Raw genomic sequence first — 27,858 nt, 5'->3', positions numbered from 1 at the left:
GTTGACGGAGATCCGTCTTTGGTTACCCTTTATCGTCATTTGCCTACGACTCCGGGAGACCTCTATGCTGCAAACCGCGCTGAGGAGCGAGCGTACGCGGCTTCCGCCGCCGCAGCTGCTGTCGCCGCAATGCCAGCGCCTGAAGCAGCTTACCACAGTGGAGCACTGCAGCCAAGGAGTTCGTCAACTCATACCAAAAGAGTAGTGCTACTGAGAGACAAGAAACGCCAGGACGTTTTGGACACGAGACTCGGACGTAGCCGCCCCCTCACCGCCTGCGTGCGTCTTCTCATTCTACTTCAGAGATGCGGCGCCTTGGTACCCGAAAGCCAGGGTCCCATGCTTCCCTTGTTGGCTGCGTCCACAGCGGCCTTCGTAGCGCCGGCCACTGTCGAGCGACTCCTCAAGGAACGCGGTCTCGAAGTGCCAGGCCTCGATGCTGAGGTGGTGGCCTTGCTTCAGAGCATGCAAAAAACGGTCGATGCGAAAAGTCGATTTAAACAGAAAATATCGACAGTAGAGGAGAGAAACATCTTGCGCGACGCGGAAGAGGAAGACGATGACGAGGACGAACTGGAAGAAGACGATGCAGTAAGATGCGGAACCGAAGCAACTGTACGGAAAAAACTAGGCAGATGCTCGGCTTCAGCTTGCTGTAACCTCCGCAGCGCAACGCAGCACAGCCAAGAGGATGGCAAGGACAAACACCGTTTAGGATGTAATGTTCACATTCTCCAGTGAGCACGTGGGAGGGAAGCCCGTGGTGTCTCTATCATTTCGGATAGGTCAAGGCGAGTCGTTCCCGTGTCACTTAATTTACGACAAACAGTGAAAGCTTGGTGTTCACAACAGCCGGCAAAGGCGGTCCATGAACACCAGCTTCCACCCAAGCAGAAAGCACTGCCCGGTGCTGGGCCTTGGGCTGACCTAGACAGGTTCGAAAAATTTTCTTGACTTTTCCTGCCCGTCGGCCCTGAACGTCCCTTATGGATCGGCTACCTACACAAATGGAATGCAAGCGTGCACCCAGAAACATAAAGAACCCGGATACGTGGGCAAGTACCTGAAACGTGGGGAAACCTCCGGTCGTTCAAATCAAGGATATTTCCTTCGTAGAGAAGACAATTTATCTCACCGTTTGCGCTGGCAAGTTACTGCTGGGTTCCTATGTTTGTTTTCTGCCTTCAAAAGGCAGAGGACATCTACACGAGGTTCCTTCGAGAATTCCTGAACTCAGCATTGCCGGTACAAGTCGCTGCAGTCCTTAAGTCGAGCTCCCGTGTGGATTTCCCCGCGGTCGTTAGCGAAGTCGTGCCCCGGCTCAACATACACCTGCTTTTTCAGCAGATCAAAGCTTGCTGCTGCACCCACCGTTTGCTCGGTTTTACAAGGTACGAACCTACACACCGCTATCGTAATATGAATGTTGCTCTCCACAGCTGTAACAATATTTGGACGAATATCCTAATGCCTCTGATTACACGTATGCGCATATATATATATATATATACATATATTATGTGCACTCGGACGTAGATCTTAGGAGAACAGCTAGCACTGGGTGCCTAAAAATGATGGGGACAGTTCTGTAGTAGCAAGCGGCACACAGAAGAAATCCGGAGCCAGTCATGTTTGGAAGTCTTTGCCTCACAGTATTGTGTTTTGTGCAGGTATGTCGAGGCGAAGGCAGCCCGGCGGCGGGTAACAGTCATTGATCCCGTAGATGACAGATCAATAGGAATTTTTGTGAAGGTAAGTAAAAAAAAGCGGGTCGTGTGCTGTGAGCAGTGCTTTTCAGTCAAAGTTACCATCGTGTCCCTCACAACAATAAAAAAGGCAGCTTCGCTTTATTTCCGTCGCTCACTCGTCACTCTGATTCGAGGCACGCATGAAGCTATGAAGCCGGCACTTAGTTTAACTTTTTCCCTGGCCCGTTCAGGTTCGACGCCTGTACAATGTTCCGCTGCGTCGGGAACCAAGAGATCTGGTGAAGTGGCACCACCGTCATCGAGTCGGAGATATAAGCTCTGCGTCTCTCGACTCACCTGCAGATTTTTATCTGTACAGTCCCAGGACGCACTTGCAATACAGTGCGCAAAGCCGTAGTCGAAGCACGGGAGCCACGCCTTTCACTTTCATTGGCTCAAACCACACAGCATACGCAGAGGCCCTACAGCTGAGCAATCCAGTGGTTGAGGTGAAGTACGTGAATAGAACAAGAGGCATCCACGTTGCAGTGACGACCAAGGCAGTAAGCGGAGAGAATCCGATGATCAACCAGGTACGGAAACGTCAACCTGTTGTTGCGCACTCAGGACACGGACTTTTAACTTATTACAAGTCGTATTTAGTCTTCCGTGAACGCAAGCACATGATTGGGCGGTTCGTTCACAAAGGTTGTCTGTCCCATGGGCGTCGTATCCAAATATAGATCTCACAGCACTACCATTCGTCTCCTCATAGCAGACTGGCAGAACTCTGACTGTACTGACGAAGAAACAAACCGTTCCACTTTATGTACCACAGCCTGTCTTCTCATTGTGTCTCGAGTAAATATTCGTGTTACACTTCAATCAAACCGCAGGTGCACTCTCTGTCTCACTCTCCCTCTCCCTCCACGTGCCTGGGTGTAGACAGAATCTATGGGTTTCTCTTCAGCTGGTGCACCTGACACTTCCGAAGGTTTCTAAAGAAACGGAGGCTTTGATGGACTTGACAAAGCAGGACAGCTACCTGATTCTGAATGTTTTTGACCACCATCAACGTGATGTACCCCCTGCACGCCGCTTCCTCGGATCGATTACTCTTCCGTGGAGTCTCATCATTGGCTACGGTCTCGAAGACTGCTTCTGGACGCCCTCCCAAGGGGAGGAATACGGAAAGCATGAACAACAAGGTTCTTCCTGGAGATCTGCCAGAGGTCATCGCTTTCGAATTCGACGCCGTCGGAAAGAAGGGCCTCACGGTCCTATCACTCTTTGCGTTATCCGCGGCTGTCTGCGTCTTACGCAGCCCGCATGCTTACCTGGCTACCAGCGTCCAACTCTCATCAACACAGCCACCCGGTGCAAGTCACTGGATAGAGGAAAACAGACAAATACTTTTTTGGGAACCAATGACTCGAACAGTAGGATCGGCTCAAGCTCCCGCAGCTCTTCCGGGGTTATGGATGCCTCCAAAAAAGCTGTCAATCTGCTTCAGGAGCCCTTGAGTATGTATATCAGTCTCAGTTTGTATATTACAGGCGTGCCTCTGAGGGCGGCTCGAAGGTCAGTAGCTAGCGGGAGGCATCACCCTATTCATATATGGTGCCAGGCTCAGGACTCGATTGCGGCGTGCCGAAGTTCTGCCGGTAGTTCCCTCTCCACCTCATCGAACGGGGCGATGTCTCCTGGAGAGCAGCGAATCCTAGGTGGAGATAATCAGTGTGAAGCTAGGGGTGACAGTGCTTCTGCAACAGATCACCCTGTTGCTCGAGAAGGAGAGAAACTTATCATAAGGGAAGAACACTGGAGAAATCACTGCAGACGGAGAGGGGTCTGGAACCCGTGTAGTGCCTTCGGTAAGAACCGGCTGTAAGTATCTGCCTTAGACCAGGAGTCTCAGAGGCACTCGAGAGCGTGACACTCGCGAACACTAGAAGAGAGGGGCCGCATTAAAGCCGACACCTGTTCTGAAGTGATTCGATCAGCCGGCAGCACACTCAGGAATTCACTGGGAATGCCACTTACAGTCTATACTATTGTAATACACGTACGAGACTACAACTGCATCAAGAGTCGAAAACTTCTTTCAATTCTGTCCCCCCTGAGGCTGCAGTGTTTCCATGTCTTCAGGAACGTCAGCGTTCCCTGGTGTGTAGACCCTTTTCTCTCAGGTGTCTTGTGAGCACACTTCGTTCACTGTATCGAAGTACGAACATTCGGGCTGGACGGACTTCGTGTTTGTTGGCGGTGTTTCCCTTGTCTAGGTCTTGACCTTTCTGGGTCGCTCTTTCTGCTTTGCCGACTCGTTGCTCCGCTGTTGCCCCCTCCCGAGGTGGCAACTCCCCGGAGCCCTCGGTGTTTCGAGCGCATCGCTGCATTTATATCACTATTTCCTGTTGTTGACGACCGCCTGCTCCTGTCGATGCACGGTAGGTTCTCTCAGCACTGCTTCTGTAGCTTTTTCGGCTGAACTCGTCATCTTACGGCACACAAGCTCGCCTCTGTCAGGCGATGTTGAGGAGCAAGCGCGGGCTGCGGATTTCCCTTTTTGAAGGCAACAGTAGTTGATGAGTTAACAGTAGAGGCACCGTGACCATGTCGCCGCTCCGATAGTGAATAAAACGAAGACACAGGGGGCGCCTGGGAGAACTGCCATCAACGCATATCAATTCTAGATGCACGAATGCATATATGCAGCCACTCGAGAGAGACGTTTGTTTGTTACCTCAATCTGTGCAGCTGGCGACCGCATATGGATGACCGCACAGGAGCAGGTGGACGTTGGCTGTGGCGACAGCAGGGGGCACGCTCTGCTCCTCTGCTGCTTCTTCAGCGCGTTCGATCTGATGCTGCAGACTCAGTGCACCAATTACGTGGCCCGAGGTAGGCTCTGGGCTATGTGAATTTGCTTGTGGTATTCAAAGGTTTTTCGAGCAATCTCCCGCGCTTCCTAAAAAACCGCACAATACGTGGTATAGTATGGCTGGTGGCTCCGAAACTGTATTTTGGGTATACAAGCCCGGAAGGACCTCCTTGCTGCGACTGCCAGTCGCTCACACCGACGAGGAATGGCTCAGTGTACTACTCTTTGCTTGTTCATACCGGCATTAGTGTTCTGGCGTATCATCCGCGACTTCCACGTGGAGACCCATGTACTCCTTACATATGCTCATCTACTTCACTGGTACATGCGTGCATTGACTGTGCACATCTTACTCGTTGTTTGTGTCGTCAAAAGCAGAGACAGACAGGAGAAGAGTTGCCACGGTTCTTCCTATTCCGACACGCAGTGTTCCTGAAGATTGCTGCGTAAGTATAAGCAACACGCATTAAGGTCCCTTCCTCCTCTGTGTGCTCGGCTGATGAACGCAGCCACCTTGTGCGTTCCTATGGGATGTGTTTCGGTTACGCATAGCACGCATTTGCGACAAAGGAGTGCAATACGTGGTCCTGCGGCAAGCTTCAGACGGGAGTGTACAGGTATGGGATCCTCTGGAACCCCGCTGCGTGTTCTTGCCATCTGCCGCATTCCGCAAGCGGAGCAGGAAGCAAGCGCAGAAGAGGTCCTGTGGCGGAGGTGAACGGGGAGACTCAATATTGTCTGACCAGTGGTCATCCCGACCGCTGCAGGCTCTCACTTCGCTCCAGCAGCAGGAACTGATACAGCAGAATGCCCTGCTAAGAGAACAGCAGAACGATCAAGTTGCGATGTTAAGAGTGCGGCATGCAGGGTTGCTTGAAGGGTCTCATGACAAGTTTCTGAAGCAGTTCAGCAAGGATATTTCGAATAAAGACTTGCAAAATATCCGAAATCCTAGTCCTGTTTTTCCTTGTACGGATGGAACAGCAGGGCAAGAAGGGGTCCAGGTGATCTCAACATGCCAAGAGCAACTGGGTCCGATTCATCATTCCGTACAAAACACGCCATTCTTCCCGCCTGAGCAATCATCTTGCTCTTCTGTCTGGGATGGCGTTACTGTAAACCACGATTTGCCTTTCCCGATCGGAGGAACATGTAGCAACCAGGAGAAGGGTGTGCTTCCTATCGAGGGCATTGATCTAGTCTTCAACAATGAAAATGCGCTAACAAATCTTCAGAGCATGGAGTGTGTGTCGTCTTCTTCAAATGGCGCCACACGACACCACAGCGCCGGTGAGAGGTGGGAACCACTTACCGGCGGCTGCTCTGTGCCCGAAAGCGACAGAAAGTTGCGGGATAAGATACGGCGGAAACTGCTTCGACGAAAAAAAAAGAAGTGCTGTGGCCTAATCTACGCTTGTCGCTTGCTCAAAGACTTCATCAGTCGACTTTTTACTGTCAATTTCTGGCTGAGAGCTGCAGCGTCCTGCTTGTCTTGCCTGTGCTGCGACAAGTAAGTTCTCGAAAGATCTTCTTATACTTAGTTTCATTCGAACACGCGCCCTACGACAAACTGAATCTGACAGCGAAGCTAGAGACAAGAGACATTCTGAAACATTGTTTTTGCAGCTAGGCGTTTGGAAGGAAGCTGCTGACTCACGAAAGAGCATCGTCTACCCTCTGTCTCAGTCACGACGGCAGTATTAAAAGGAAAGAACGCAACAAGTGTACTTTCGAAAGACGAGGTGAACTGACATGTTTTCAAAAATGAATGGATCACGCATAGCGGTGCATTCGAAATGGAGTGTGCGATCTTCAATCTGATTTCAATGATCGGTACATGCTCTGCTTGAACTCGCTGTCTGTGTTTCCCACTGTGGGAAGCAGACCGTTACGTTATCGATTTGTTTGGTTGTGCACTGTAACGTCGCTACTAGTCTTCCCGTTGAGGTTCATCGTCGTAAACGATGTGTATTCGGGTACACTCAGGCGTCTAAAACCTCCTCCGAAAGCAGTCAATCTGTTTGACATGTCCTTCGACTTCTCCAACAAGTCGAAATGGTCTGCACTCCTGCCCTCACTGCAAAACGTACGTATTTCCAGAAGCTCGCTTCAGGAACGAGAAGTTCCCCGCTGGCTACGACGTTCACATGAAAAATCTCTCCGTAGCTTGGTCTCAGCAAAAAGAACAGATGTGGGATTGTCTTCGACAGTGCACTTGATGGGCCTGAAAACGAACTCTGTAAAATAGTTATCCAGGCGTGAACTATACTTTTTGGTATAGGTGTAAGTATGTGGTGCAGCACTATGAGTCAATAAAGTGCCACGTTGGCTCGTGCTAGAGGACGTTCGATAGGCAATTAATGGCTACTGGATAAAATTGACAACTACTGTAATTTCAGCTAAGATCGACAAGAGGATACTGAAGCATACGCGTTGTCATTTCTCCAACTTCCCCTCGTTTTGGTATGCTTGGAGATGACACAAACAATCCACATAGTATTTTTTTGTGCTGTATTCTGTGCGAACACCTCCTTTCAGCTTCGCAGTTTGAGTGATCCGTCAGCGTTGGCTGCTGCCACGGAAGCCTTCCGTGATTGCCTCCTTCAGAAGAACGACGGCGCCAGTGCTGCGGAAGCAGCAGCACTAGCGCTTGGAGCAACAAGTCCGGATGCTCTCTTGCGCATTTCTTTATTCCCTCCTGTAGGTAAGGCTGTTATAGTTATCCTGCGTGCCTATACATGTATATATATACATGCATACGCTCATGGATCTGGAGGTGGATATGCCAGCATTGAAGCAGGCATCAGGTTGCAGCGATAGAAATAAATCAAATGCATATGCAGCTGGACTGAAACATTTATCTGTGACCCGGGGTTGCCTATACTACATTCACATGTGTTCTGCCGTGACAACAACATTTCCGCTTCCGTTTCAGGGTTAATCACGCCAATGGTGCAAGCCCTTAGGTATAGGACCGCTGACTTCGCGTGTGCACGGGCCCTCGAGGCTCGCCTTCAGCGGCATATCGAGGCGCACATCAAAGCGCTGTATCGACGGGATCGGTCGCTGTCTTCAGATGGATCCGGCAGAACATCGGTGAATACCGTTTCAACGGTACGTGATTCAAGCTCCTTTGATGGTAGAGGGGCGTCGACTGCTCCCCTAAGCAGACCAAGGCAATCCGTATTCTTCTCGCGAGATGCAGCTACTGAAATTTATAGGCTCTTGAAACATTTTGAAACCGCCCGAATGTGCATGGCGTGGCAACAGCCCATCTCTCCGGATGAGCGACGCTCGCACAGAGAGTCGATCTTCCCAGAAACTACCACAGGGGCAAAGTGCGGGAGCCAGCCCAACAAAGAATCATGCGCACAGTCTCACATATTTCCGTCTTCTCCGACAGGAGAGGCAAGGAATGCACAGGGTGAAGACTGGAGCTCCTGTTGCCCGAGCGATCTCGAGAGTCGACTCCAGGATTGTTTGCGAAAATACTACAAAGAGAGAGAAACTCCCTACGCCGTTCCTCTTCATTTCAGTCGCATGGACAAGCACTTTGTGTGGCAGCTCCTTGAAAATACGGGAGTCTTCGCACCTGTGCCTCAAAAAGCTGCGTTTGCACATACACAACTCGCAGGCTTAGGGGGGGCGCGCGAGGAGCTCTGCCGCTCTCGTCAATGCCTCAGACCTCTCGGGGCCACTGTGGCTGTCGTCGTGAGAGTGTTCGCTTATCCTTGTGGCGTGTATAGCGGCTGGGTGTGTGCCGCACGGCTAGACTGACCTCTAACAGCTCGTGGAAGCTTCACGTCAGGCGGCGTGGCTGCTATATCCAAGCCCACGCCGTAGTCGCATCATAAGGTGCAGGCGGTACATTAGCATATACAAGGCTGTCGTGTGACCTATACACGCGGAAATATGCGACGGTTGTTGTCTGGTTGGCTGCCAGCTTGAAAGCCTTGTGCGGTATTTCGCACCGAAGTTACCGAAATGGATCCTTGGTGGTCAGGCCAGGAACGAAAAAGCGACGGTAAAGTTACTCACACGCTGGGATTCTGAAGTATCTAAAAGACATGGGAACTCCCCGAATGAAAGTGCTAAGCTTCTTTGCTCATTGATCCCGTAGTTACGAAGTACTGATGAGACTTAACTTGTTTCCCAAACTAATCCCCAGGCGCAAGTGCTTGGGGACATTGACCACTAATTAGACGGTCGGTAGGAAGGACGTGCTTCGCTTTCATCTGCCTGCAAGCAACGCACATTTTCCCAGGCATACTGCACTTGCTCACCATCCTTGACCTCTTCCCAAACAGCTTCTTCAGCAACTTTTACTGGGTCTCAAAAAATGCATCATGTATGGGCACCCCCTAAAAGCATCGTACGACTCCGAACTGGTGTTACCTGAAGCGGTATGAACATCAGGTGGTACTGCGATCTGCGATCGAAGCGTTTAGGATCAAGTTTATTCAAAATTCAAGGATGGAGATGTTTGCGTGTTGTTTTCCGTGCGCGGTTCAGACACACCGCCCACTTTTCCTGCAAGTACTTCACAAAAGTGACAAGCAATCCACCACTGCAAGCCGCTCTGGAAAGCTGCTGATTATTCTTCATAACTCGCAAATGCTTGCAGAATGTTGTAGCGATGAAATAGGTGCACGGCGGCTACGTTTATTGCATTTTCTGGGAGAGGTGTAACAGGTGCCGCCTGATCCCACTTTAGAACTGCCCTTCATTTGACAAGAGTACAACAATGTGTGCTGTTTCTGATGAAATTGATGGTAGATTTCAAAATGCCATCGATCCAACGTTGGTCCTGAGCCTTGCACTCTCCTCCGTCATCTCCTGCCAGCGCATCCCCTTCCCTTGCTACGCCCTTGCCCGCTTCATGCTGCTGCGATTGTTGAGGGAGCACCAGCACCACCTGTCTGAGCTGCGGGCTACGGTCGCTGGAGTCAGCAATAGATCGTAGCTCGTTTATCACACACCGCAGCACCTGGAACACACGCCGTTGAAGCTGGGCGAAGGGTAGAGAACAATCCGCTGTACCACCCTCCATCAATAGCAGGGGCATCACCAGTGTACGTATCCCAGTTGTATTGGAAACACTTAAAATCTCCTTCAACCCAAATTGCAGTTCACACGGCAACGAGGCGTCGTGCTCGACTACGCTGGCGGTCACCCATTGGCGCGTCTCATCCATTTGGTTCGTCTCGACCCTCTCCTTCCGAGCTGAAGCGGGAGTAAGACATGATTCATTATTGGGCAGATTGTTGGAGTCCCCGATGGCATCCCATTTCTGCCTCTCTGGTAAACTGGTGTTCGAAACTCTTTCACCACGTTCCGCCTGCCCAACACCTGATTCTCCGCCATTCGAATCAACTCCTGACGATTGCTTGGTGGGGCCGACGCCGTGTGTAATATCCCATGGCGATCCAGTCTGTTGATTAATGTTGCGCTGCGAACGCTGTGGCGACGCTTCATCTACTGCCTCTCCGCTCCTTCTACTGCTAGTTGTCCCTGATACCACCAAGTGGAAGACTACACTGACGCCGCCATTGTTGGAATGGCGCGAGACGAAAATCTCACCGACATTCAGCGCTGGCGAAGATGCTTTGTGGCCGGAAAGAACAGCACCCTGCTGACCTGCTGCAGCTGTCGCATCTCCCTGTTGGCTGGGAAGAATCCCACAAAACTGCCTCTCCTTGAACTGTGCCGCCTTTCGCCGACTGAGGTAGACATCCAACATTCGGTGCTGCTCATCTATTCCAGGAAAAACAAAGTCGCTGGCTGCCGCAGTTCGTGCACGCCACTGCTGGTATGCTGGCGCCTGAAGTTTTAAGGAGCTCGTGACTGGCAAGACGATCGCGACAAGTGGCGACGGCGTCGGTCCGACCAATGAAAAAGAAGAGCAGCCATTTCTTGACGATGCGCTTGCCAAGAGATGTCCCCCACGGTGGTCCTCTGTCTCTGAAGCTGCCTGCCTTGACGCTCGTCCGCGAGAGTTCGCCTGGCCAGCATATGCTGACGAAGACAACGGAGTAGGAATTGCGGGGTCGCTGGAAGGTACCTGTCGTGAGAGAGTCACTGAACTGACACCCGCGTTGACAGCAGCATGGTCAACGCCCGATGACTTGCCTATGCGTGGTGGGTATGGCCCGCCAGTGATCACGTCATCTGAGCAATAATGGCGAGTGTATAAAGGAGACCGCACCGAGTCGACCCAAAAGAACTCCGCCCGGGAGGGGCACTCTGTCGCATGGTAGTCATACACCGCAGTCATGCCAGAAAGGTAGTCCACCACACCACCACATGAGTGTTCCAGTCTATCGGAGCTTGAGGCGCCGGTGCCGCTACGGCAAGTGCTATCGTCTGGCTTCTTCGGAATGCGTTCTTCGACGCCAGACCATCCAGCACCTGAGGACCTTTGTCCACCAGCAGCATTGGCGGACGACGCGTGTTCGGCGACGTCAGTGACATTTCCGGTGCAAACTCGGATAACAAAGCTTCTCTTTCGCTGATGTCCAAACATGAGAGGTACGACTGCGTGTTGCTTCAGTCTCATCAACAGATTTTCTTCTGGCCAGCTCCGTAAGCCTGCTTCCCACGCCGCCGGACCCATAAGTGCATCTACATCCACAACAGAGGTGAAAACAATTGGTTTTTCTGGCGCTGTCCCACTAGACGACAGATTTCCTCCGTCTCCCTTATGATTGAACGACGGCGCCGGACGCATCCCTGCCGCGAGCACTGAGCTCGACGACCGCGATTGACGCGCACCGACCTCCCGAGAAACAGGCCCTGACCTGGTTACGATGTCGCTGTAGCTGTGACGCCGCGACCTGGGAGGCTGAGTGTCATTTGACCGAGATGACGAAACTGACACACCTTGCGGTTCGCCGAGTCTCCTCTCTTCGAGTTTCTTTCGTGTTCGTTGCGGTGCATCCTTTTGCTGCTGCCTCCTTCTGTGTTCAATGAAGCGTCTGAGAAGGCTCGTTGGCGTTACAATGTCCAGCACGGGATGTAGAGTGTGTGGTTGGCGTTGCCACGCACCAGATCGGAAAGCACCATTGTGGTCGTGCGAAGCTGCCCCTGTCCCAGGGAGAGAGTCCGAGAATGCTCCGATAACTCGAGAGCCGTTTCTCGATAAACTGGCCTCTCCCTTGGACGTTGCATTCGTTGGGCGAAAGCGCGTGCCCTCCAAAAGCGTGGTGACAGGGGTGGAAAAGAACACTGGGGGCCCGGCTGTAGGTACAATTTCACCTAGACCATCTTTGCCTTCGTTAGCCTTGGTCCGCCACCAGTTGCTCATATCGACCAGTCGACCTTCTGAAAGGACTTGCCCTGTTGATTTGGAGCCACGATAATGCGCCGCCCCTTCGGTATCCTTTTGTTGAAGATCTGCATCCACGTTCTGGTTGTCTGGCCGGTAGTGTGAATGCCAGTCAGCAGGAAGCATGTCGCTCTCCTGAGCAGAGGGGAGTGCCGGAAGAATCAGGGGACTGTCGTGCCCTTCTAGGGCGGCTTTGTGCAGCAAATAGAGGTCAATAGCTACATCCTTCAAATCTTGCAAATGTTGCTGCTTCAGTAGAGCTCGCTCAGCTCGCCAGTGAAGTTCGAGCAACTCAAACTCGCTGACATGCTGGAGCACGAGAGCCTCAACAGCCGCTGCTTCTTCACGGTTTCGATCGATGATGCTCTGGTCCCCAGCAATTCCCAGGACTTTCTTTACTGACTGACCAAATGCAGGCGCTTGGTTCCGACCCACATTCTCTGCCTGATAAGTGTGCAGAGTATGTGCTCCCTGTGTTTCTCGCGTGCCCAACGCCGATGGTGCTTCCTCTGCCCCATTTGCATATTCCTCTGGTGCCGCAGAATCGCCGGCACTTCCATTTGTTCTGTCTGACTTCTTCGAAGCTGCAGCATCAGGAAATACAGTTGCGGTCTCCTGTGCACCGACACCCCTCCTGGCCATAGGACACCCAACGGAGTGTCCACTGACAGAACAACCACTCGCTTCCCGCGCCACGTGTTCCTCTCTCCGTCCACATGCTTCCTCCATTTCGGTGCTCTGCCTCTCTCGAAGCTGAACAAGAGACTCGTGCTGCCGCTCTAGGACGGCTATCATGGCAGAGTCGAAAGAATCCTGAAGCTGTTTCAACAAGCGGCTCCCGCAGCTCGGGGTGTTCCTCTCTCGAGCGCGAAACCGGCCTCTGTAGATCCCCGCTGCATTTTCATATGCTGCATAATCACCTGAGAAGCCGTCATTGGGGCTACGACAGACTGGCAAGGCCTCTAAAGCCATGCCGAAAGCACTGTGACCGGTTCCGTTTTCCTCTGTCCCGCTAAGCCCCTCACGGGTGAAGCCCCGTGCCGCAGCGGTTGACCCAGTGCTGGGACTCCCTACTAATGACAGGGAAAACGTGTCGCTTACGGGCGTACCCAGGAAGGAAACCTGCTCCGGCAGCGACGCAGAAACGGCCGGTTTTCCCGGCCTCATCCAGCGGTCCCTCCCCGCGTCGGCGTCGGCAGACGAAGGCCACGGATCCGGAAGCTGCAGCTGCTCTAGACAATACCAGTAGGCGATAGCTCTCATGAGAGCCACACGGGGGCAAAGAGATGCGGGCAACGCATGACTTGTCCCTGGTACGGCAGCAGAGGAAAGAATGTCGTGGACCGCCGACGGAAGGTTACAACATGAAGCACTACTAGTCGTCTGTGCTTTGGCATTAGCGTCCTTTTTTCGTGTGGTGGGAAGCCGCATTCGTGTGCCCTCGTCGCCACGGTGTTTCACCACCACGGAGTACCCATCTGTTTCCTGCTGTACTCTCGAGGGCGTGCGCCATCGCTCCGCACCCGGGCACAAGGAATCCGATACGTTGATACCGGGACTGCTCGTTCGTGTTTCTTTTGCAACGACGCTTGCAAGTAAAGTTGCAGACGCAGTCTCCGCGACAGAGGGGTGGATGCCCAAAGCGTGGGCAGCACCGACCTCAACGGAGGAAAAGAGCAACGATCGCCAAGACAGGAGCGAGAGCATGACACACTCCAACGGAGGGAAGGCCGAGGACCCAACGCAGATGCCACGTTGATGAACTCTCGCACCGGCCCTTGGTTGGTGCAGAGAACGCGAATGCTGCCGTGTAGACTGCCGCTCCGTAGTTTGTAGCCAATGTTGAAAGGCCCATTCCGGCTGAAGAAGAAGAGGGAGGATCGGAGGACGGAGAAAATTCAAATTTATTAGAAGAGAGCGGAGAAGGTGGATCTTCAGAACCCGCAGCCTCGCGGGTGACCAACTGGAGCTCGGACACGAGCTCGCGACCAAGATGTCTAGCTTTTCTTCCAAATCCTCTTCGCCGCTCAGGTTTATGATAAGAAACTGTCCGGGAAATGACAAGGACGCCTTTTCGACGCGTGTGGCTCTGTTTTCGTTCTCTCGAATGCCGAGTTTTTCCTCACGTGGATGTCTTCGGAGATCCCGGTTAGGGAAATGAACCACCAGATGACCACCGCCCCCGCTGCGGAATGGGGTCGTCGAGGCATCCCACACATTCCTCAACAGAAAAGACAGGCATTCGCTTGATGCCATGTTGTTTACTGTCCAGGTCTGGATTGGCACGAACCCTCCGCTGGCAAAAGATACACGTGGCTCACGAGCTGCTGGTTGATGCAGTCGCTACACTGTCTGACTCCAACGAAGCCAGTTACGCTCTCAATCCGCCCGACAGCCTCACCAGTATTCCAAGGAGAGCGCGAGGGGGGAAGAAAATGAAGAAATGACTTTGATTACCCTCACAGGAGAACATGAAGGTGAAAGAAACTCGCAAGGTACATGCTGGCGACCACCCAATTCTTGCGTTGTAGTGGAGGTCGTCTCGTTCATTTGCACCCCTGACGCTATGGTACGGGCAACGTGTTTGTTCATTATGGGTGGCAGTTGTAAGACAACGGATCCGGTGGCAAAAAGCATGTGTTAGGCAAAGGCAAAATAGCAAGCACCCGGCTTCGCGCCACGCCGATGCCACCACAATACAGCTGCAAAAAAAAAGTGATCTCCTCATCTGTGTCCGCCGTATAAGAAACGAACAGCCACTTAGTGTGCAGGGAGGCAAGAAACACTAAATGATATTGAGTCAACTGCTTTTTAAATAGGTCTATTACTTTTAACTCCAGCATGTATGTCGGCCAAGCTCGCTTGCAAGTCTGCTGTTCCCTGTCGGCTTCGATTTTTCTCGCATGCGAAGAGGCGGGTCACAAGGCGACGGCAGGAAGCTAGGGGAAAAGCGTTAGGTAATCGGCAAAGATCCCCCGGTCATGGAAGAACATTATATATCAGACTGTGGAGAAACAGCATGTGACAACGGCAAACGACACCGCCTATCTGTTTAATTCCTTGGGAGAAAGAATCTACCGTCGTTCCCACGAAATGCGAGCTGTTCGAGCATGCCAATGAGCTGCTCTGCTGTTTTGCCGTTGTCCAGGCCCTAGGGTTTCGGCACGCATATTTCGTGAATAAAGTGAAGCCCAACCGTACACGACAGGCTTTTTGATTTGTATTGTTTTGTTGTGTGGCGCCACTATTACCACATGTATTTCGTTTTTTCTCTCTGCAACGCTGCAGCAAGTGAGTCGTTGGCTGATGGTACTCTCCGTCCAAAGCGCGAAGACATCGTGCCGGCTGCCGGGTCACCACGACTCACCATCAACGCTTCGGTGACTGCCCCAGCGCTACAAAGGGGTCTCAATATTCCCGGCATATCACAGCTGTTCGCTTCACGTGTGCTTTTGTGCATGACTCCTTCGTTTTGACAGAGTGTCGCCCCTTTTTCCTGGACTGTCATTTTTACCGTCCCCCGGCATCGGCAGTGGTGATCTTCTGACACGTTGGGGGAAAAGCCGACGAACCTCCATGTTTGTGTCGCATTGTAGACCGAATGTTCCTCTGTCGCTTGTTACTATTTGCCGCAATGTGCGTTTTGCACATATGAGTGGACTGAAGTCCAGAAAGAGGGGGGTCATGAATAACGCTACTGCGAATGTCACTCCTCTCGGTCTGCCGGGCGAGGCGTCTTGTGCCGCCGGCAATTTCTCAAGCGTTTCTTCTCACACGACGCCTCCTTCAAGTACACCTGGAGAAGAAACGATGACATCTGCAGGTCCTGCGGTAAAGACTAAGACCTCCGATCCAGCACGTGAATCCGAAATGAATCGGCAACAGGGAAGCATTCGTCTGCTGAAAAAGCCTGTGCCGCCATGGAAACCAGAACCGGAAGACTGGTATGACGCCAAGGATTACTGTGAATCATTAGCATTCGATGAACTCTACTGCTCTGGTAATGTCCAAAAGTGTAGCGCCAGCGTTGCTACCTGATGGGCCAGCGTTTTAGCATGCGCAGGTGGCGTCCGCTGTGGAAGAAACCAGTGCCCGAGTGGAAATAACGCTAAATCGCTTTCAGCACAAGAAAACAAAAATAGAGTATGAAGTGGCTTCATCCGGTGCGCACCCATCAGTAATCGCACGCTTGCGGATGGCCTTCCACACACTAAACCAAGGTGAAGTCGTGGACGGCTTTATTCGAGATACCGTCCAGCTATTCAAGAACGCAGTTTTTGAAGTAGGAGGGCGTTTCGCGCGTGTGAACCGTCACTGTATTGAGTGACTTGTTTTTATCGGAGGGAGATATGTCTTCGTGTCTCATGGCTGGTATGAGTGCTCCCATATTAGATCATTTCCACCTCTACCCCCCCTTTCGGTTTTGTTCAGAAAACAGCCTCTGGGAAGGCTGATTGGGCATTCTCTGCTCTCTGTTGTGTTGCAGCTGCGGATCTGGCTGCAAACGATGCATTTTCGGTATGTCTATTCCTTTGCAGTTTCACTGGAAGTTATCCTTAGGGCAGGAACATGATGTCTACTCAGCCATCTGAACCCTCATAAAGGGCATGCACGCAGTTCGTGACTCGAGACTGAATCTGTGTGCTCGCCCAAGTCACAGGTGAGCGAGCTCGTTTGAAACCATGTCCTGAGCGACCATAAAAACATTTCTGCCCTCTGAAGTCAACAAGTGCATATTACTCTCTCAAAGCTATGTGGTGCCTCCTCGTCAGCGTGCTGTGGGGTCGTCCTGACTGTGTGAGATGTTCTTGTTTGTGACGTTGCATCAGACATGTACTACGAACAACTCGAAGAGTATGAAGAAGCCCTCAAGCGATGGGACCTCCAACAGCGCCAGCTGGGCCAAACAGGTGATGACACATCGTCTCCAAAATAACTAACGCGGTCCAGTGAATCAAGATCGTGGTTTTTCGAAGCCGTGTTCCTAATTACGAGGCCTTCGCCTGAACGATAACACCACAGTAGGACTGAATGAAAGGCTAAGGGCATGTCTGATCTCCAATCATCGCTTTTCACTTTGGCAGCTGACGGTGGTTCTCCGTTTCTGCACCCTTTTTTCTAACATATGTTCCCTTCGTTGCTGTAGCTTTCTTCGTCTTCCCCTTGGGGCTTGGCGTGCACCTTCGCTCAGGTATCAACACGGGAACGGATTGAGTCAGTCTTTTGTAACTCCTGTCTCCGTGTGCATTTGGTATTTCCAGCAACGTTTTTCTGGAACTTCCTTGGATGCAGACGTCAACGGCGATCCCAATTTTCGTTTTTCCGTGTTGTCCTCCTGGAGGATCCTGTTTTTGCCACGTACTGCCGATGTTTCGCTTTGCACAATACCGTCTGCATCAACGGCGCTGTCCGAGTTATGCGGAGTATGTGCCTGTGGGGTTGTAGACAATACGAGGGGCGGTGTGGTGTGTGGATCCGGTTCAACACACCCTGGCTGCCCATGTTGGAAGTCGGGGAGCCCTGGGCGTTGTCCGGTCAGTAGCGGGAAAAATAAGCTTTTGTCGAAAACACATTATAAATGTTTTTTCTCCTGACTGGAGAGGATGTGTGAAGCAGTTCGTTTTTGTTACCATACCCGAGGCAGTTATGAGAAGGGTCTTCAGAAAGTCTTTAAACGTGCTGGAACCAGCTGCGCAGTAGAACATTGTGAGCAGCTGTCTTCAAAGCCCATGTCTAGGTGTCGATGGTGCGTTGGGCTCTCCACCCAGTACATCTACACAAACGCTGTTCGTCTTCAGGGTTTGCTTCATGTTGAGTTATCCGCAATGGAAGACACTGTTCGCTTTTAGACGCTGCGCTATTCCCCGCCATACGCCGGATCCCAGCTCTCGCACCAGCATGCTTGTTGCTCGCGCAGGGTGGACCTAGCTGACTTGCTCGTGCCACTACGTTTGACTAATAGATGAGAAATTGCTTTTGGCACCGTCAAAACGGCAGGCCTTTGCGTGAGTGCCGAATTGAATTCCAGTTATCTTCCTTACACGCCAGAGAAAACTGATACAAGCAGTACGAAGAAGATAGCGTTAAATCATGTATTGGAATTGCTCAATGCATAGGTTTGACGGTCAAGCCTTGACACTGGGCACAACTATACTTGATGCTGCTTTGGATCTGCGTTAAACTCTCTAGTGTGTGCAACAGGGAAGTCAAACGACGTGAGTTCTGCTTCCAATGCTTCAGCGTCTTCAGCGACCGAAGCTATTGCTTGTTGTACTTCTGGCTGAAGCAGCGTTTCAAGGTATGCTGGAACGTGCAAGTAGAACCATGTGCCAAGTCCTGAGCCCTCATCTGTTGGCCGTTTGTCGTCTACTGAGTCCGTCGAGCTCCCCTCATCGACTGCATCAGCTGCAGCCACTGAGTATGTCATGCTACAGCTGCCTCCACTTGTGTCAAGATGGGCGGAGGTGCGCAGCAAAGCGGACGTGAGTATTTCCATCTTGGACGACGCCGGGGCTGCCAATGTCACAGCAGTCCGTGGCACACGCAACACGCCGAATTCGGATGGCGAAAGTTGCAGTCGATGCTGGAGGGCGTCGAACAAACAACGTAGTTGATCTTGGGTGAAACTGACTCCCTCGCGAGGATCCTAGAGCAACATAAAACGGTTTTGAACACAGGCAAACGACTCATCGTACCGGATATCCGCGAAACGTCCGAGCGGCAGGCACCGCACTTGTTGATACTGTTGAGGCAACGACTATCACCCCCATGCCTAAATATATTTTGAGAGGTGAGAGAGGGAAATACGAAACTAGAGGAGCAAGAGAAGTGCACACAAAAATGCCGTCACTGCTTTCACGCATGGTCCTTGCTGAGGCACGGCAACTCGCTTTCCGTTTTCAAATTTAATCTGTAGGCTGCCTTTAGGGAAAGTCTTTTAAGATGAGTGGTTCGGTGTTCTCACCCGGAGTTCAATCCGAACTTTCTCCATGAGAGGCCGATGTAGAAAGCCGATAGCGGCGTAGAGGTCGACGACCGTGACAACAGAAAATGCTTCCATTTCTGGCGCTCGATCAGCCAAATGATCTCCGATAAGTGTAAGCGCCTGAGGCAGATGCCAGAACGTCAACAGCTAGGTCTTGCTCACAGGCTATGGTCTCTGGCCTCTCTTGAAAGGTCTCAGTAACGGTGTGTGAGTTGGTGAGACCAGAAGGGCTGCAAGTGCCGGCAGTGCAATCCTCAGGCACAATCCATAGCAAGTTGTCAGGAGGCAATAAAAACGTGGGAACATCGTGCAGTGGAACCATGTGCAAAATACTGATTCTTCTAACACAGGCTGGGCTAGTCTTACCGTCTTGTCGAATACATTCAGCTGCAGCATTGCCCTCAAAATACGCAGAATCGAGTGCAGTCGTGGCTGGGCTGGGCTCAAGGCTTGGCCGAAGACAGGTTTTTCGGGCATTCCGTCTGGGCCAACCTTGACCAGTGCTTTACTGAAGGAGGGTGACAGACCACCTGGCAGGCTCATCTTCGCTTCGCCGTCACCGTTTTCTGATGTTGATGCTTGACCAGGATCCGCTGGTCCGCTGCCGTGACTTCCACTCCTGTGAAGTGCGGTTGAGGGGGGTGAAGAAGGTAAAGATGAACCCGAAAAACGTTCTGCATATAGCCGGACAAGACGTGACTGGCTCTTCCGCCTCGGACCCTGGAAAAGACCAGACTGGAACGCATCACGTCCGCCAGTGTGACAACCCCTCGCAATCGATCCACGGGTCTCGGTGTCTCCCAGGTTACAGAGCGAAGGTTCGCTGGTCGTCCGCATCATCCCTGTCTCTGCGCATTCTGTCCCTATGGGTCGCCAGTCGACTGCGCCAACCACTGTCTGCGTAGTTGGAGCCTCCTTGGTGTCGCGTCCTGTGTTGTCGCCGTTTCCGGACTCATCCCTCTGTCTGTTTCTTCCCCGAAGGAGTTCCGGGAGACGCTGCAGAGTCAAATGCAACACTGGAGCGTTAGGTACGTGCAGCTTTGAGTACGCGAAGCAAACCTTCGCCAACTGGTCAAGACTATACCCAGGAAGGAAGCGCTCCACATGCTCCGGGATGTGGTAGAGAAGAGGGCCGTGGCGATGTCCGAGCTTTGCAAAGGCAAATATAAGAGCGGCCGCACACTGTGGGGTGAGATCGGAAGCCAAAGTCCCCACTCGGTCACCCAGAGCCTCCAAAAGATCTTGTCGATTGGCTGCTCCATTCCCCAGTTCCGGCGTGATCGCCTGCGGAGCGTCTCCCCACAGGCGTGACAGAGCTGCAACAGTCATAGAGACCTGCTCGAGAGAAAACTTTTTTATGTGTCTTGGCAGATCCCGCGTTAAATCATCCACAAGTGCTTTCTGTCTCTTACTGCTCAAGCACCCCCGCCCCAGCCGTCCTAAAGCCCGCAGAAGGAGCGCGGCATCTTGTGGGCGTCTTTCGTGCCGCTTTCGAAATGCCTCGTCCGCTAGGATATCCAACAGGAAAGAGTTCTCCACGCCCATTTCCGCATACACATTCGCAACAACAGCGAGTCCCTTCACATTTACATCAGCGATACGTCGGCAGATCTCTGCTGCCAAAACTGCCAGCAGTTTTTCATCCCGAAGTCGCAGTCTCGCAGCAGCAGAAAGGACCAAGACAAGGGCTCCAGGCTCGAGGCGCTTGGATATTTCGAAAACCCGGCGACGGAGAACGGCAAACAGATGAGGATGGAAGTAACCCAAACGGGCATATGAATGAAGGACCCGTGCAACTTCGTTTGGTTGTAGCTCGTGAGCGCGTCGCGCCAGTTCACGAGCACACACAGAAAAAAGTAGATCATGTCGAGTCAACAGCTGGGCGTAATGGTGAGTCACCCGGCACACTTCTTTCCCTGTACAAATCGACAGCTGCGGAATAAGCGCCTCGGCCGCCCCGACGAGAAGATCCCGATCACGATAACCCAACGTTGCGAAGGTACCCAGAACCGGAACGAGTGAAGAGGGCGGGAGCGACGGCAAGAGGACCCGCGCGCGACTCGCAAACCGGCGCCAGAGAGCGACGTCTCGTTCATCTTCTCTGTGCGCAACACAAAATCAACGAGGCACATGCAACAACGCACACGCTTGCGCCACGACCGTACCCACGAGACTGCACGTGAAACGATGATTTCTGTGAAGCGTGCAGCGCAGTCAGTAACAGGTACCGCCGCACGTGAAGAAAGTGGAATGTCTAAGTGGAGGACCGCTCTATCGTCGCTGCTTATGCGGGACATGCCGACCTGGATTCACTGAATGCGGGCACGGTTGGAAGGGAAAAATGCGGCGCTACGATTCCTCAATCTGAAATAGGGAAAACGTCGAGCATCCGAGGCTTAACACCGCAGGCCGCCCATATATGACCAAACTCAGGCTTCTTTTGAGCTCTCAGATATTTGAAGTCAATTTTCTAGAGGCCTCAAATTGGCACTCGAAAATGCGTGACAAGCTTGTCCGTTCCGAAATGTCGTCAGCACCACTCCCCCCCCCTCGAGTGTTTCGGGATGTTCCCTCTCCCGTCCTCGAATAGAGAGAACGTCTCCGTTGGAAGAGATGGAACAGTTCCTGGAAGTGCAAACGCAGCCCGCCGCAAAGAGAGAAGCTAACCACACAAGCAAAGGGGTAGCAAGTGAAGGCGCCTTACCGGAAAGCCTTGAGGATGGACCTCGTTAGCGCGAAGGGTCCAAGCATTTCTACGTTCACAGAGTTTGTCGCATCATTTGCGTCCATATGTGTTACTGAGCCCGTGTGTCCGTCCCGCTTGACGCATCCACCATCTACCAGTTCCGGCGTTGACCGCGAGGCAATCGCCGCTAGAGATACAGCGGGAACGGCCGAGAAGGTTGCTCGTTCAGTCGCGAGTCTCGAGCGCGTCGGAGCTAACGGCGATTGGAGCCGAGTACATCGACAGAGGAAAGCGTCCCAATTAGCGCATGCCTCAGGAGCCGCCACTGCTGAATTTTGCTGCCTCCTCCAACCTATGCTCTGCTTAACACCGGTGTCTGTGTTATACCGCTTCTCGGTGAAGGTGCGTCCAGAACGAGGAATCTCGGCACCACCTCGACAACGCCTGTCAACAGACATGCAGATGAAAGTTCGTGGCAGGCACCGCTCCGGTGGTCCAGCAACAGACTCCCCCGGGAAGTACGACGGCGAACGACTAACCGCCCCTCGCCGCGCGGCTACGTCCAGCGCCCGTGGTCTCATATTGAAACGGACAGAGGAAAAAGCCTGATGTGCCGAGATATTGAGTGTGTGTCGCACGGAAAAGCGCAGAAGTGTTGAACATCTCTCGTCTCCCCTTACCCAAGCCTACGGGGCAGCGATTACACCCCTCGTAGACGGGCAGAATGATGGCATTTTCGGTTTCCGATTGCAATCCCCGAGTTTCCCCCTTTTTGGACGAGCACCTACAAACGGAGAAGAGATCAAACGAAATGATTCTCGTGTGTCTACCCAATGACGAGCGGGTGTAAGCCCGTCAAAAGCGATCTGACTGTGCGGGTCCCTCTCAGTTCCTCCGGAAAACGCTCACATGGAGAGAACGGTCCTTTCGAGGATGGTGTACGGAACAATGGAGAGGAAGTGACGTTGGTTTGACTTGGTTGGATGCAAAACTGCGCAAAGAGCCATAAGGGAAGCGTGTGAGAAATCACTCAACGCAGCAGAAGTAATCAATTCACTGGAGCCGCCCCGGAGAGTCACCCTCGTATCGGAGAGCAAGAGGAGCACACGAGTTTTTCGAGATGAAACAAGGAGCATCAACAGAGATCAGAGAAGGCTGATCAGCAGGTCTACACTTATCAGAAGGCTCAGGACTGTCTTCTCAAGAAAAAACGGGACTCAGCAAAGGCCCCAGGGTGGCCCGCCTCTCTCAAAACTCATATCCCCCTGCTGCATTAAATCCGCAGCGGGAAGGAACCACCGTTGCTTCCTCCATTACAGTCATGGCAAGATTCTCTTCCATGATGCTGACATGGCCTACATCGCGGTCCCCGATGGAAGCGATTTTTCTGGCGATGCAACAAGGAAAAGATGCAAAAATTGCATGTACGCTGTCGTCGCCTCAGGCCGGCGTGCATGCTTCAGAGTCCAATAGTGTGAAAAGGGAATATCGAGGCCCGAGGCCAGTGTAAGAATCCAGTGTAAGATTGTGAAGAAAGGCGAATGAGCATGTCAACAATTTCTCTGTTACATTTCTTAAGACGCCTCTATTGGATAAATGATACTGCTGTTCCTCTTTCAGAGTCTGAAATGGTGGAGCTGACGTGTCGCTTTCCGTTGTTGAAGAGGTCAGCACCGTTCAGGGTCACCTCCAAGCGCACACAGAACAAGAAAACGATTAACTAAAAGTCGTGGTGTTTTGAGCTGGTAGATCGTGTTCTGTCAAAATGAGTATCATTTGAAGAGTCCTGAATTTTTTTCATCTTCCAAGGACTTTGACGCCCAACGGGACGGCGCCATTGCGTATCTAGCGGTTCACGGCCTCTCTTCTTCTGTTCCCGTCTGTTTCATTCCCTCATTTCAGTTCGGCCTTTCATGTTTGCTTGAAGTAATCATCCATAACCGCACCCAAGATAGTAGCCCTCATTCCAGTGAAACTAGCGGATTCTAAAAGCGAGAGATGTTATTCTTTCAAAGTGTGCGTATGATGTTCACTCTCTCTAGTGCGTCTTTAATTCGTCCTCGTTCGTGGTACGTTGTCATCGTTTCTTCTTTTGCAACCCTCTGTTGCGCGCTTGGCTTTTTGATGCTCGATAAACACGTAAAGGGATAACTTCAGCCAGTGGATGCTCTTTTCTCGCGCATTCGCTCTCTGTCTTGCCTTCTTTGACTCTGTCTCATGCACCTTAGAGTGGAACATGCCTATGGAGCAGATGGATCCTATGGAACAGCAACAATCACATCGTGAAGGCACTCGCTGTGCCCGATCAATTCCGGAAGGAGGTATGTTTGCACAGTTATCACTAGCTTACATAGTCTGATAAGCATACATTGCCAATAGCTTATGCATGGAAGTGAACGGTGGCATCATAGTCGCACTGGCTTTCTACCACGTCTCGTGGTCGCCGCCGATGCCAGTGAGCAGTCTGACTCAGGAGTGAGAGGAATGCTTCCAGAGCGTGCGTGATAAGCGGTGGCCATGCACTGGAGTGAAGGCCTCCCTAACCAAGCCTGTGGCCATCTTTGTTTGACATGAACGACGGCTTCATCTGTATGTACGATGCATGTAGGCGTTCTTTTGTGGTCCTAGAAGACGCGAGTTCGTCTGTGTTATCCCTCTTCGGGTGGGTGTTATTGTTTGTCTCGCAGGCACGGCACTTGATTTCGTTTGGCATTCACACTGGTTTTCCCCAGTTCTGTTCCGTTCTGCCTTTCACAAAGTATTTACGTACATGTTTTCAGTTCCCAATTACCAGCCTCCTTCTGTTTTCTTCCTACACCGAGAGGTGGCCCACGCTCGTGGCTTCTGTCCTGGAATTTCTTGTATCGCCTATCGCAGCACCGTGGATCGCATGCTTACTGTTGCACTGGCTTGCCCGGATTGTGCTGCAGACGGAAAAGGCTTACACATTTATCACATGCGACATGAAAGATCAGCGGATGACCGGGTAAGGTGCGGCAGCACCTGTCTGCATTTGCTGGGTTTTTACCGTGAAGTGAGGCAATTCGACTTAACCAGGGACGTCCTCCATGGTAATTCAAGGTCTCAGATGCAGTGTTATAAACAAATGCTTCGACACAGTGCAGATCAAAAAACCGAATTTCCCCAAATCAATGCAAATGTGCTTATGCCCTAGGATGCAGCAATATAGGTAGCACATGGTGTGCAGCAGGTTGCCCGTACACGTGTTCTCCCCTGGTTACCTGACAACTCACACCCTGTCGCAGCCTCCATTGCTCAGGAAGAAGAATAGCGGCTCCATTCGAAGGTGTTCCACGAACTCTTAGTGTTTCTCCTGTCTCTCTGTGTGTCTGCGGTGCAGCATCCTTACTGCGTTGTATGGACATATTTGCCCTGCTTGACTACCATTATTCCTCTCATTGGCCATGTTGGTAGGTCAAGTGCTTTTATCCAGCTTACTGCAGTTGGTTGATATGCTGGGCTCCCTCCGCAAAAGCGTATGTAAATGTACCTGTTTTGTTGTTCCTAACTATCCGACTCTGCTACATGGGTGGCAGTGTCGTGATTGCAGCCGGCTGTTGGTAGTGAGCTCTCTGTTCCGAACCCCAGGGCTTGGTCGTGAAACTCTGCCGCTTGTCCTCCATTTGCATTATTCTTGTTTTATCCTGAGGTGCTGCCTATCATCTGCATTTGCAGGTATTTGTACAGCTGAAGGTGTTGTCCATGATTTCGCTGGCCCGTATTTTATAAGCGTTGGTGAGTCTATAAGTCAATGGGGAGCACGCGTGCTCCCTTCAGAGGACACTCTTGTCTAACTTGCTTTAGTGCCCCTGACTGCGCTGTAATATACCATTTTCTGCATCGGCTTGGAGTGAGGAGCTCTCGTTGTTTCAAGTATCATCTGGCTAATGTTAGTTGTGACAGCGTCATGTGCTGCGACAAGCACCCTTTTGACGCACATGCTGTCACGTCGTTCAGATCGTATGGCCTTCAACCGACCGATGAGAGTTTGGCGCTTGGATCGAGGAGGCGTGAACCATCCTGAGGATCCAATGGTAAGGGGACCCTGACCAAAATCCGCGAGGACCTTAAGCGCCGATGCAGATGGCCGAGAAAAGCGTGTTCGTGCTTTGGTCGTGAATATGGGTCGCAGACTGGACGGAGCATTTCTTTGAGAAAAGCCGGCAGCGGTTCCGCTTCAGTGACCCCGCACATAATGGTACTTATGTCCCAGCGATCGTGTTTATATGTTCACACTGCCAGTTGAATTGTCTTCTTGACCTGTGTTTCTGTCGTAGATGTACGATAGAGCCATTGAGGCCGCGGACGCCCAATTTTGCCGGATGTCACACAATTTAATCTGGTAAGGGAAAGACGCGCCAATACCCACAATTGTTAGGGTATTTTACGAGGTTCACGCCCGGTTCAATTTTCTTGCAATGGATTCGCTTGAAGCTCATGGCTGTCCTTCTCTTACGGGGCCCCTCAGCTGAAAGAGTGTGTAGTTTTTACGCGTTAGGGAAAATGATATATGCACTACAGTACAATTTTCAAAACAACAACTCGACGTTCTGGACCATTTGCGGATGTCTGCCCTCAGTAACAACTGTCACCACCACGTCGCAGACGCCCTGAATCACATGGCTTATAAAGGACGGAGAAATTGGTAGGTACTGACAACAGGCATTGCACATTCATCGATCGTACCGTTGCGCAGCGAAGTGAATGTAGCAGCGTGGTTTTCGATGCAGGCGGCAGCGTGCAATGGCAACTTTCTGTCAACCAAAGCAGCGTCTCTCGTCTGATGGCCGTGTCCTCTTCTCCGTTACCAGCCAAGAGATACGTCTGTCGCAGTTCACTGGTGCGACCGTGTTGTGGCTTTTTTCTCAGGACCCAATTTGACGTCTGGTGGCAGCTGGTGGTCCGTGGCCGATTCTTGACGTAAGTTGGCTCAACCTGCTTAGTATCAGGTGTTCTTGTGTTGGAGCACTTCTCTCCGTTCGCACTTCTTTCACGCCCTCCAGGGGTTATTGTGTTAATTGTCGTATCCGGAAGGGCATTCGTTCCCTCTGCTTCGAGGGAGCTGAGGGTTTGCAGGAGTGCATTCGGAGCAAGCAAGCGGACCCTTGGAAGAATAGTAGAGACCGGGTTGTCTCGGGTGGCATTTACTCTGTCCCTGCAGGTGGCGTGACTGCTTCGTAGTTTGGTCGGCTTGGACCATCCTGGGAATCATCGTTATTTTTTGCCGATTCGTCCTACCCCATCTTTCCTAATCGTAATGCTGCCCTGAATGTGGTTTCAACCGCAGCAGAAAGACGGGGGAAGAAAAAGCCAGCAACCTGAAATGATGTCTGAATCAGAGAAAGAGCCGGAACAACAGCAGTAGACTAGGAGTTCCGTTCTTTGAAGCGTATGTACGGCAGACCGGCTGTCTTCTCTGTACGAGAAAGCACAGCTTCCATGATACCCTTCATAGGGGGTCCATTTCTTCGCGGATAGCTTGTTGCCGACTAGTAAGGAACGCTCGTAAAAGCTGCTTGATTACCTGAGTTCACCTGCATTTCGGTTCAGCCATTGTACACGGTGTTACATCCGGCCACCGCAAATGTTTGTTACAGAGATCGGGGCAGACCCCTAAGCATCTCGTCTCCGCTGTTGAGCAGCTGATTTCAAGCTCTAAGATCAGGTAGTTGTTGCCTTGGCGGGGGTGCTTTCGGCAGGCATTCACTCGTCGCGTTCGTGGGCATTGCCATACGATTGTGCTTGTAGGCTCATTCCCGTGATGTTTCTTTCGGCGTGCTCTGATACCCCAACCGACAGCATAGTAGCTGCTCTATCGATGGATCATGCACAATCACGCCAAGCCACCAGTGCCGTGTCTTGGTAGCAGATTTGTGTCCCAGTATTTAGCCTCATGCTGCAACTAATGTGCTGCCCGCCATATGCTTTGGACTCTACGGATTTTCAGTGGTTGAAATTTTTCGAATCGTAAAATCACTCTTCGCGGCAGCACCCAAAGGAGGTGGACCCAATAACATATGGGGGGCGTTGTTTCCGCGGAAAACCCGCTGGCCGTGTATGATGCAGGCCGTCGGTTATAGTGGGGGGATCTCTGGTATTTATTCAGTAAAATACCGACCTCGTACGTCGTAAATGTTCGTATAACAGCCCTCTTTCTATCCCCATGTACCAGCATTTCCTTGTGGCCATGTCATTTAGCTCGCAACCGTCTCAGCGCACACTCCAAGCTACAGATTGAGATCAAGACGCCAATTCAATTGTTGCTCCCTGCTA

General features: G+C 51.9%; 5 protein-coding genes across 5 annotated transcripts; 3 read left to right on the top strand and 2 right to left on the bottom strand.

Annotated features, from left to right (window-relative positions):
- Positions 1–339: 339 nt before the first annotated feature.
- TGME49_230660 (hypothetical protein) lies at positions 340–5,287 on the top strand (the record flags this gene model as incomplete). Its single annotated transcript, XM_002367936.1, has 8 exons — positions 340–591; positions 1,192–1,391; positions 1,671–1,756; positions 2,157–2,281; positions 2,659–2,920; positions 3,971–4,135; positions 4,446–4,589; positions 5,187–5,287. The coding sequence occupies 8 exons, from the start codon at positions 340–342 to the stop codon at positions 5,285–5,287; spliced, it is 1,335 nt and encodes a 444-aa protein (XP_002367977.1).
- Positions 5,288–9,292: 4,005 nt separating this feature from the next.
- TGME49_230650 (hypothetical protein) lies at positions 9,293–14,149 on the bottom strand (the record flags this gene model as incomplete). Its single annotated transcript, XM_002367935.1, has 1 exon — positions 9,293–14,149. One exon carries the CDS (start codon positions 14,147–14,149, stop codon positions 9,293–9,295), a length of 4,857 nt encoding a protein of 1,618 aa, XP_002367976.1.
- Positions 14,150–15,108: 959 nt separating this feature from the next.
- TGME49_230640 (hypothetical protein) lies at positions 15,109–16,829 on the top strand (the record flags this gene model as incomplete). The annotated part of the gene is made up of 3 exons (XM_018780268.1): positions 15,109–15,837; positions 16,380–16,411; positions 16,723–16,829. The coding sequence occupies exons 1-3, from the start codon at positions 15,470–15,472 to the stop codon at positions 16,827–16,829; spliced, it is 507 nt and encodes a 168-aa protein (XP_018636874.1). The 5' UTR covers positions 15,109–15,469.
- Positions 16,830–18,041: 1,212 nt separating this feature from the next.
- On the bottom strand, positions 18,042–22,145 carry TGME49_230630 (hypothetical protein; the record flags this gene model as incomplete). Its single annotated transcript, XM_018780267.1, has 4 exons — positions 18,042–18,539; positions 18,858–18,998; positions 19,245–20,979; positions 21,583–22,145. 4 exons carry the CDS (start codon positions 22,143–22,145, stop codon positions 18,042–18,044), a joined length of 2,937 nt encoding a protein of 978 aa, XP_018636875.1.
- Positions 22,146–23,070: 925 nt separating this feature from the next.
- On the top strand, positions 23,071–27,553 carry TMEM222 (transmembrane protein TMEM222). The gene is made up of 9 exons (XM_018780266.1): positions 23,071–23,885; positions 24,495–24,550; positions 24,926–24,995; positions 25,261–25,320; positions 25,543–25,619; positions 25,863–25,927; positions 26,165–26,230; positions 26,455–26,505; positions 26,747–27,553. Exons 1-9 carry the CDS (start codon positions 23,729–23,731, stop codon positions 26,835–26,837), a joined length of 693 nt encoding a protein of 230 aa, XP_018636876.1. The 5' UTR covers positions 23,071–23,728; the 3' UTR covers positions 26,838–27,553.
- Positions 27,554–27,858: the final 305 nt, after the last annotated feature.

The sequence above is a fragment of the Toxoplasma gondii genome, chromosome VIII (genome assembly GCF_000006565.2).
Source record: "Toxoplasma gondii ME49 chromosome VIII, whole genome shotgun sequence".
NCBI lineage: Eukaryota > Apicomplexa > Conoidasida > Eucoccidiorida > Sarcocystidae > Toxoplasma > Toxoplasma gondii.
The sequence above is the reverse complement of the archived record's forward strand: the minus strand, read 5'-3'. Positions and strand labels throughout refer to the sequence as shown.